Source organism: Fusarium oxysporum, chromosome 5, assembly GCF_000149955.1.
Source record: "Fusarium oxysporum f. sp. lycopersici 4287 chromosome 5, whole genome shotgun sequence".
Classification (NCBI taxonomy): domain Eukaryota; kingdom Fungi; phylum Ascomycota; class Sordariomycetes; order Hypocreales; family Nectriaceae; genus Fusarium; species Fusarium oxysporum.
This window is the reverse complement of record NC_030990.1, coordinates 355,567-365,144: the sequence shown is the minus strand read 5'-3', so window position 1 is coordinate 365,144 and position 9,578 is coordinate 355,567. Positions and strand designations below refer to the sequence as shown.

The window sequence follows — 9,578 nt, the reverse complement described above, 5'->3', positions numbered from 1 at the left end:
CGCCCGGTTAGTCTTGTCATCCAATGTTATCGTGCAACCACCCATGCTGACACCCTGCGCCCCAGCCGTGCTGCACAGCGTGCAATTTCTCAAGGAGGTACGGAAGCACAACCCTATCGCCTTATTCAGACTTACTAACTCATTATAACCTTAGTATGAAGACTTCTGGGATGACCCATCTGCAGTGTCGCCCCTCTGGTTGGGCCTTTTGTTCACCATTATGTGCTTGGCAACCCAATTCGAAAAGTTCCGCCTCGACCCTGGCGTGCAGTCCCCCGCGGCTCTGTCCATGGAGAGAGATCTCCAGAAGATGGCGGATACGTACAGGCTGAGGATTGGCCAATGCCTTGTTCTTGGCAACTATACCAAAGGTGGTCCTTACGTGCTGGAGACGCTTATGCTGTACATTGCCGCTGAGGTGTTTTCGAGCACGGATGCGGAGATCGACATTTGGATCCTGACGGGGAACACGGTTCAGATTGCCTTGCATATGGTAAGATCAGGGTGCTCTGGTGTCCATTCCCTGACTAACGCGTCACTAGGGCTATCATCGAGATCCGAAGCATTTCAAGGGCATGTCGTCTTTTGCTGCGGAGATGCGGAGAAGGGTCTGGGCAACTCTTGTTGAGATGGATCTTGTCCTTTCTGCTCAAATGGGGCTACCAAGGATGATCAAACAGTGGCAGACTGATACGCAAGAGCCGTCGAATCTTCAAGACAGTGACTTTGACAAGACCACGGTTGAGATGCCCCCGTCGAGGCCAGACACAGACTTGACGCCAATTCTCTACCGTCTTGTCAAAGCAAGATTGATGACAACGGTCGGATATATCTGGGACTTTGCCGCAGATGTCCGACCGTACACATACACTGAAGTTGAAAGAATGGACCACAAACTGGATGAAGCACGCAAGTCGATCCCAGACTGTCTCCGATGGCACTCCTTCGCCCGCTGCATCACAGACTCACCCCAGAACATCATGCAGAAAGTCGTTCTAGAAACACTGTTCTACCGCGCAAAGATCGTTCTCCACCGAAAGTTCATGTTCGGTCCCCCAGCAAACTTCGCTGATTCCAAGCGCATCGTCTTGGAATCAGCACTCAAGCTTCTAGATTACCAACACATGCTGCAAGAAGAAACACAGCCCTTCTGTCAGCTCTACCAAGAAAGGTGGAGAGTTTCGTCATTGGTCAACCATGACTTTTTGCTAGCTACGAGCATCTTGTGTTTCTATCTGCAGAACACGAAACGCGAGGGCATGCAGGTTTCTGAGTCAGCGCCTATGGATGAAACCATTCTGGTATCCCTCAGAAAATCTTACGACATTTGGTTGCAGTCGAGTAATTCATCGAAAGAGGCGAGAAAGGTTGTGAAAGCATTGACTGTAGTTCTTGGAGTCAGCAATACTTCAAGTACAGATTCAGGGTTTGACTCGAGCATGTCATTCGGTGTTCCTTCGGGGTATGCATCATCCAGCATCAACGATTATCAATCAGGTACGTTGACCAGGTACTCACTAAAGAGGAAGAAAGGCAGTGCATTGTTCAAGCTGACAGGTGGGGTGATAGAGATTCCAGCCGGTCTCGGCTCACAGTTTCCAGTGCTTGATGGCACGATGATGCCGAACTGGGCCACGTTTGCGGATGATTTACTGGCTGCGCCGATGGCTACCCCGAGTAATGAGTGGCAAGCAATGGATGGTAAGTCAACCTTGAGGGTCCCATGTACTTTCAGGGTTTAATAATTAGAGCTGTAGAGACGGTGGATACAATGGGGTCTTTGACATGGCCATGGAACCTGCAATGACATGCATTGGGAGGGGAAGTGGATAATGAGAATCTAGACTGAGAGGATTAATTTGGCTACAAAGGGTGGGAGCGGTTAATTCCGTGATAAACATGCAATATTCCGCCATTTGTTGAGCAATTGCCAAGTTTTTGAGACCAATCATTACGACAGAAACAGTTACCGTGGGAGCTTGGAGACGCCTGGTTCGTATACGAAAATTAATAGCGAATTCGACCCCTGTATTTCCCCTCTGGCTCAGCACTGAAACTCGTGAATGCGGGCCGTCCCGAAACGGACGATGACGAAAAGGTGCTGGGCTGTCAGCGGAAAAGCGTCCTGTCACCCCACGCATTATTCACCGAGTACGGAAGTGATGAACCAAGGATTAATGTTATAGAGTAAGCGGGGATATTAACAGACAGGTTCATGATGTGATGAGCTATTTGCCGAAGTACATCTCACGAAAAATGAAGAGGGGCCCGCCTGCAGGTGATGAAATGTAGAGCACAGCCCTTGATGGATGGACAGGGGCCTATCAAAATTGATCTTCTTATCTGCGGCGCAGTTCTTGTAAGCGACAAACAGGAGATTCCGGAGCCGAAGTGATTCATGTGTCCGAGTCAAGTTTCTGGTTCTACTGGGAGAAGATTTCGAGAACAGAAGGCTCCGGCTTTTGCTTGTGAAAGACTAAACCAAGTTGCCATTAGCGGCGGCAGATCTAGGTACCCGTAAGACCTAAGCCCATGAATGCCACAGGGGTACGCGTCGTGTCACTGGCCGTCTTGGCACTACAACCTCGACGACAGAGAGTGCGGGCTGCCGTAAGCTTCTTGGCGTGCATTTGCGGGATAATACTGAGCTCACACGCCGCCGATGAAAAGGCACATAGCGCCATCTCAGATGCTATGCAACTTCGGCAGTACCGTGTTACCCATGGGGATTACCCCATTGGATCGGGGCAGAGCACTTTGCTTCCGTAAGACAAGGTTATGGAGGGGGGTTTAAGCGGTAATTTGTGTCAAGACACATTAATCGAGGGCATCCTTCGCCTTGAATCAGAGATGATCTTAAACGGCACATTTTGGATTGATTGGTCGTGACATGTTAACTGATGGTGTACTGACAGGTGGATCATTACCAGGATATAACTCAAAAGCATATTTTAACCTTCGCAAAAGAGGTCTGAGTAACAGCTACGAATAGACGAGCTGAAAGATTAGACAAACCAACGTACATATTGTTTGATCCTTCATCGTAAATATGATATCAGCCCAAGGTTGTATCTTTACATAAACACTCGGCGGCAATTATGTATTCTGATATGTCAGCCCAACAACTGTAACCTGTCAGCTTTCCATCCAAGGCTTATGTCGCAACAGAAATTAAGCATGTAGTATACATAAATTTCTAGCGCTCGGTTAACGCACCCTTTCCCCCAAGGATTGCCATCCTCGCTCTGCCGTCAGAGAGTGGTCTGAGGTCTTTAGAATGCTGACCACCTTTTTCTTTGCCAACATGACTGCATGCATAAACCTTGCCTCGCATCCTTCTCAAGAGGGAAAATCGTCAAGCTGCGAAGCAGCTTCTCAGCACAAGGAGCAAGGATTAATTGAGACATTAGAGGCAAAAGTCCTATGCTGGTTTTGTCTCCTCTGGAACAATTATATAGGGAGTTCCCATATACCTGATGGCCAGGCCACAAAAAGCTGCTGCTGTTACACACCGTTATGACCTGATTGGTACCAGTGACGTTTTCACTGCAACGATTCTCCTTTTTGTCAATGCCCATGTTGGGTTCGTGCAACGTTTGAGTCAAAGCCAAGTTTTAAGTTTGACAGCACAGAAACATTCTCCCCACGGTTACCGACACTCTGGTTAAGCATATAACATATCATAACACAATGTCAACGCGGAACAGCCAATCCATCCGGTCCAGCTGCGACCGATGTCGCTCGCACAAGCTCAAATGCACTGTTTCTCCAGAAAACTCACGCTCGGGGCCCCATAAATGCACGAGATGCATCAGGGCACAAGTGACATGTGTCTTTGGTCCGCGCGCCAATCAAAGCGAGCTCCAATAATAAGAGCAAGCCCGAGAAGCCCAAACCTGAACTTGAGCCTCCGCAGAAGAGTTCACCGCCTGTCTGCTCATCGTCGTTTGCTGGGATGAACCCAGGTTCACCTGGGGCTTGGACTCCGTGGATCGACGAGCTTGCATGTCAGGAGACAGAGGAGCCGCTGCCTATTGATATCAACACGGCTGGTGACGGCTCAAGTCTGAGTGATGGGGATTTCTGGGCGGATTTGGGGATGAGCCAAGGGTTAAATATGTTGGACCTTGCGCCGTCTGCTATGCCGACAAACACTTATCATGCGCAGTACCCGGCTGCTTTTGATCACATTGCACCACCTGTGACCGAGGCTGGGCACTTGATGGACATATCGGAGTCTTCGGAGCACACTCCGCCACATGCCATTGTGCAGCTGTCAAATCTTGTGACAAAGATCCACGAGACCTCAAAGTCTCTCGAAGAGTCTCCGTGGTCTAATGTTCCTGACACAAAACAGCTGCAAAACTATCCAATTGGCCGCGTATTGAGCCTATCTCAAGATTTCTGCTCCATACTCAGTTGGATCTGGGGCAAAAGTAACATCTCCTCCGACGGCCATTCGTCAGGAAACGGAAGTTCTCCAACCCCTTCGGCAGAGATGCTTGATTATGCCGAGGTACTATCATCTATCAAAATGACCCAAGATCCAACCACGAGCTCCTCCATGACCGCTTCGGTCGACATGCCGACGATGCTACTCGTTCTGAGCTGCTACACATCCCTCATCAAGCTGTACAGCCTTGTATTTGCCCATTTTCAGAACCACCTCTCTCATCTCCCTGAAACTCCGTCTCCGTACCCTTCCCAGGCGGCGCTGGCCTCTCATAGGTGGGGCTTGCAGCTCGGAGAACTGCCCTCCGCGGACGAAACGTGCACCAAGATTTGCACGGCCGTTCAGGTTCTTCTCGATGCGTTCCAGTCCGTGGAAGATGTCGTTGGTCTTCCGCGGTCCCTTAGCGCTGTTAGGCAGAGGACATGTGATATTGAGGGGGTGGACTTTAGCGCTGAGCTGGGGAGGACGTCGCTTTGGACTGATTACATGGTGCATTTTGTTGTCAGGTCAAATACGATTAGGGCTGATACTGAGGAGTGTGAGGAAATGAGAGAGTTGTCAATGAAGGTTAGATCGCTTAAGGCGTTGATCAGAGAAAAGATGAATCTTTAATAGTATAGGACTGGACGCCAGAGAATATACTAAAGGTAGAAGGGCTTTCATAGAGTAGACATCTAGGTTGCATATTAAAGAGTCTAAATTCAGAAGTTTTCGCGAGGCACTATTCAGTAAATATTTGATTATGGGTCATGACTTGGGAGTTGGTGCAATGCCGCGCTCTCACCTTAACTTTGCAGTCAAGGCATTATATCATCCTTCCATCACTTCCTACTTCCAATCTACAAACTCTCGTAAACCAGAATCTTATCCATATCCAGCATGAAACTCACACGCTGGTCAATTACCGGTCTATGTATTCATGATCTTTAGTTACATTTATCTATCTCACTTCCGTCGCTGGATAAGGAACTCACAGAGCTAATCTTAGCTACTACTCAGAAAGGCGACACATCTCAAGATCCGGCGATACCAAGTATAGATGCAATGTAAAATTTCCACAAGGAGCAATCTGAGGGTTTCGTCCCCTGGCACGTTAAGAATTACCCAAGTTGGATTTGTAGCCTTTCCATATACTCATTTAAACCAAGAATCTTCTTTTCAATCGTAATACAAGTCATCATTTACTAAGTCTGTGCCCTTCCTTGAAGCGACCTCAACCTGGTTGTATCTACTGAATGCTGAAGGCGTAATTCTGACCTGGAGACGATCATATAGGAAACGACTCATTAACAGGAAAGCTGTATGATTCGTCTAATCATGAAACTTCCTCTATCATTCTCCGTCTACATGGGATCCCAGCCTTGTCCAGAGTAGACGTCCTAAGGCTGAAGGACACCAGCGGCTTACCGTAACTGCCGGCTCACTCACATCGTTAGTCTCTCACCACCCGCAGCCACTTCTCACTTTCGGAGAATTGATGACGGTTAGGCTTTCGTCACCAAGACGGATGTTGCCGCTGCCAAGAACGCCCTCCAATCCCCGTGGACTTTCGGCCTCCGATGCTAAGTCTGACATACAACCCTACAAAATCACCGAAAAAGCCCGATTGTAACTCCGACGCGCTAATCACCGCTGTGTCATGTGTAGAGAGGACACTTGTGTTTCAGAAAAGCTTAACGTCCGTGGAGCTGGGTATTTTCATGACTTGGCAGTCGAGTGCTAATGGCGTTGGGAAAGAGGATATGAGCATGGCGGTGCGAGATGAGAGAGAAGTGTCAAGTTAAAACTAGAGCTATATTGTGTAATTCAAGTCTCAATTTGGAATACAAGTTTCTTTCCAGATATCCTCTTCTCTCTGATATCTTCAATACCACCAAGGACCTCTGGGAGACCACCTTGCTTGAAAACAATAGGATGAGGTCTAATCAGCCCCTTATCAAGAAGTTTCCGTAGAACAGCCGTCCAATAAACACCAAAGTCTCCCATCTCAGCATTAGCAGGTCTCCAATGAGGCTCCGGCCAACGAATCTCCTTTCCCAGCATCTGCGGCCCCATGATCCAGTCTGGTTTGACAACCTTGCGCGTTCTGGCCACAGCTTCTGAATATGGCTCCAGAGCAGTGTATTTACCGCCAGCGCGACCGATGGCTTGGTAGCAGAACTGCATGCTTGACGTCGTAGAGATGCAGTCCAGAGCATACTTGATCTTGTTCTTGGTGTACTTTCTGATATCAGAGGTGCAGTTGGGGTCTTGGTAGTCAAAAACAGCGCTGGCGCCGTATGACTTGACGAGGTCAAAGTTGCGGGGCGAACATGTTGCGATGGGCTCAAAGCCTGCAAGTTTGACGAGCTGAACAGCTGCGGTTCCAGTGGCTGACGAACCGCCGTACACCAAGACTGGTATTGGCTCAGTGGTTGGTTCAAGGGGGTTGCCAGGCAGACCTAGACTCTTGAACAAGGCTAGGCCAGTGGTCATGAAGCTGATGCCCAGAGAAGCACCCTCCTCGAAGCTAAGATGAGGCGGGATCTTCAACAGAATCCACTCCACAGCAGCTGTGTACTCAGAAAAAGCACCAACATGAGGGTCAAGAGGATTCATCCCCATGATAGCAGTACAAACACGATCTCCAACATGGATATCGCACTTGGTCGCTTCAGGTCCAACCTGTTCTACGACACCTGCAAAGTCAAAGCCTGCGACTGCGCCGGGCGTGACGTAGGGCCCGATCATCTTTGTGTCGACGGGATTTACTGACACAGCTTTTGTTTTAATCAGGACTGAATCACCAGTGATATCGGGGACTGGCTCTGTCTTGGAGAGGCGAATGCCTCCCTCTGGAGTGCCAACCAGGGCTGTTTGGAGACGTTGAACCATGTTGACGGGGTAACAAGAGAAAATGATTAAGTGCAAAGTTGGTTTTCAGTGAGATTTTCTTGATTCGACATGATGAGGACATCAAAAGACATGTATTTGTCATATTCCGCGACTGCACCAATCTCGCAAGTTGGGCCCCGAAACGGTTCGGCAGGCGCCGCATTATCGTCGCATACCGAAAAAGTCCGAGAACAAATTTAACAAAGTCGGAATTTTGGTTTCTTGATAAGAGAATTAAATGATATGATTTTTCAAGGTGTTCAATCGCCACGATCGTATCACCTGTTGGAATTGAGGTTGGATAATTGTTTGCTCGGACATGTACGGATTGATGATCAACGAACAGCTAGATAGAAACGAGACTCTCACCACGGAACAAGGTCACTTTACCATAGATTAAGATGAGGAAATTTAATCACTGTGAAAATGAACAAAACCATTCATTGAACATCGTGAAAATACTGAAAAGGTGAAAGAGAGGGAAGACATGTATTTTTACAACGCGTCAGTGCAATACTGAATATCATAATTTTGCCATACCCTGAACTGTCCACTGCTCCCCACTGCTTTGGTCCCGCCAAGGTCTCATCCAAGTCACTTAAGCACGGGTAAATGACTCCCCTACGTCCAGCCAAGTCCTTGGCAAATCACAGCGGCTAAAGTGATCCACAGTGCATCTAACCCTGACATTCCCACTAAAAATAGCCCAACTTAAATCTCTAGCTCAATTGACACTGACCTCCGGTTCCAATCCCAAAGTACGCCTCCTCATCCGCACCCCCAATAACCGACTCAACAAATCCCGTGTTACCGGTCCCTTCAGGCCCAGGCGCGCTGGTAGGATAATTCCAGAAAATATGCTCATGATCAACCTGAAACATCCATCGTTGCCCACCCGTTCCCTTCGCAACGAACTCAACTATATACCCAATGTTCCTGTCGCGATACGCACCTGTGACTACATCATCAGAAGTCGCGTCGTTTCGCTTACTCAAGATCAAAGAGTCTTGGGAGAAATCCTGCTCTTCGTAGGTAAGAACTTGATTTGCTGCGCAGACGAGCTTGTCGTCGCGGTAGAGTCTTGCCATTGTGTATGGTTTGCAGCCGGTTTCGGGTTCAGAGAAAATTCGCATTATTTGCATTGCGTAGGGCCCGACTTGGGCGCGGAGGTAGTATGACTCTGTCATGATTTGGGGCCAGGTGTATAGTGTCCAGACGCGGTCCATGCCGCCGTTTGCAGATGGACCGAGGACGAATAGCTCGGATGTTGCGCTGTCTTCAGAGAAGAGAGATAGCTCTGCTTTGACAGCGGCTCTTCCCATGGGACGAACATAGTGTACAGAAGGACCTAGCTCAGGATTGGTGTCGAGACCTGAGTCTCCAGGTAGAGCTTCCAGTTGCATGGTGCCATCAACAACACCAGGCACAGTAAAGGCCAACATAGTCAAAGAGCAGTCTCCAGTCACAGAGAATGAGACTTTGCCTCCGCTATCTACATCCTTCCAAAGACCGGTGATATGTCCATCTTTAGAAGTGACGATAGACTCTGGGAAGTACAGATCACGGTGCCAGGTATGTCCATCAGGCCAGATCGTAAAGATCTGAACTTTGAAGCCTCCGTGCTTCAGACCCTCAGCACTTCTGTTGATGCCAATCGAAATAGCTGACTGGTCATCTTTGGAAACACCGTCAAAGTACCAGAGCTCCCAGCCCGTTTGTGAGATTGCATCAACGAACTTGGGGAAGACATTGCCTGAGCCGGGGATGTAGGGTGAAGCAGGAATTGTTTCTGGGGATATCGATGTCTCGATATTAAGATGAGATACAGTCTTGTCAGACATTTTGAGTCAAGAGAAAGCGGATTGAGGAAAAGAACTGTGCGGTGGTAATGACAGGTGTCGAGGATGGAGGTCAAGACCACTACGGATGTGATGTGGAACAAGGCCGGGCTCTCGAGACTCTGTATACTTGATCGACTCTGTGAATGGATTTCTCAGTAATTTGGTCAGATTTGTCTGCATTCGGTCGCCTCTCAAACAAACCGAAAAAGTCCGGCCAACATGGCATGCTTACGTCGCATGCTGTTCTGCTGTTCCGCCACCGAAATTGTCCGAGAAGGATTCGTTGGAATCATTCAACAGAGCAATTCTATTCATTCGGAACAAGTGTATCACCAATCAAGGAATATGTCGTTATCATGAGGCTCAGTGTTTGTGTCTAATGGCCAAGCAGCGGAACCGAATAACACCGG

At 48.5% G+C, this 9,578-nt stretch overlaps 5 protein-coding genes across 6 annotated transcripts in view; 2 read left to right on the top strand and 3 right to left on the bottom strand.

Annotated features, from left to right (window-relative positions):
* Positions 1 to 2,043, top strand: part of FOXG_15300 (uncharacterized protein) — a gene marked incomplete at both ends in the record, with an annotated part of 2,882 nt that extends 839 nt beyond the window's left edge. The window contains 5 exons of one of the 2 annotated variants that reach the window (XM_018395388.1): positions 2 to 6; positions 155 to 493; positions 543 to 1,497; positions 1,570 to 1,701; positions 1,758 to 1,807. In XM_018395388.1, the coding sequence (XP_018255237.1) occupies positions 2 to 6; positions 155 to 493; positions 543 to 1,497; positions 1,570 to 1,701; positions 1,758 to 1,807 (1,481 nt within the window). Of the gene's footprint in view, position 1; positions 7 to 154; positions 494 to 542; positions 1,702 to 1,757 lie in introns of both variants that reach the window. The other variant, XM_018395387.1, reaches the window with a different exon arrangement.
* A 1,152-nt stretch (positions 2,044 to 3,195) lies between these two features.
* On the bottom strand, positions 3,196 to 3,842 carry FOXG_21880 (uncharacterized protein). The gene has a single exon (XM_018402254.1). It carries the CDS (start codon positions 3,576 to 3,578, stop codon positions 3,273 to 3,275), a length of 306 nt encoding a protein of 101 aa, XP_018255235.1. The 5' UTR covers positions 3,579 to 3,842; the 3' UTR covers positions 3,196 to 3,272.
* FOXG_15299 (uncharacterized protein) lies at positions 3,468 to 5,174 on the top strand. The gene has a single exon (XM_018395386.1). The coding sequence runs from the start codon at positions 3,956 to 3,958 to the stop codon at positions 5,063 to 5,065; it is 1,110 nt and encodes a 369-aa protein (XP_018255234.1). The 5' UTR covers positions 3,468 to 3,955; the 3' UTR covers positions 5,066 to 5,174.
* Positions 5,175 to 6,209: 1,035 nt separating this feature from the next.
* FOXG_15298 (uncharacterized protein) lies at positions 6,210 to 7,434 on the bottom strand. The gene has a single exon (XM_018395385.1). It carries the CDS (start codon positions 7,325 to 7,327, stop codon positions 6,260 to 6,262), a length of 1,068 nt encoding a protein of 355 aa, XP_018255233.1. The 5' UTR covers positions 7,328 to 7,434; the 3' UTR covers positions 6,210 to 6,259.
* A 330-nt stretch (positions 7,435 to 7,764) lies between these two features.
* FOXG_15297 (uncharacterized protein) lies at positions 7,765 to 9,324 on the bottom strand. Its single transcript, XM_018395384.1, has one exon. It carries the CDS (start codon positions 9,166 to 9,168, stop codon positions 8,047 to 8,049), a length of 1,122 nt encoding a protein of 373 aa, XP_018255232.1. The 5' UTR covers positions 9,169 to 9,324; the 3' UTR covers positions 7,765 to 8,046.
* Positions 9,325 to 9,578: the final 254 nt, after the last annotated feature.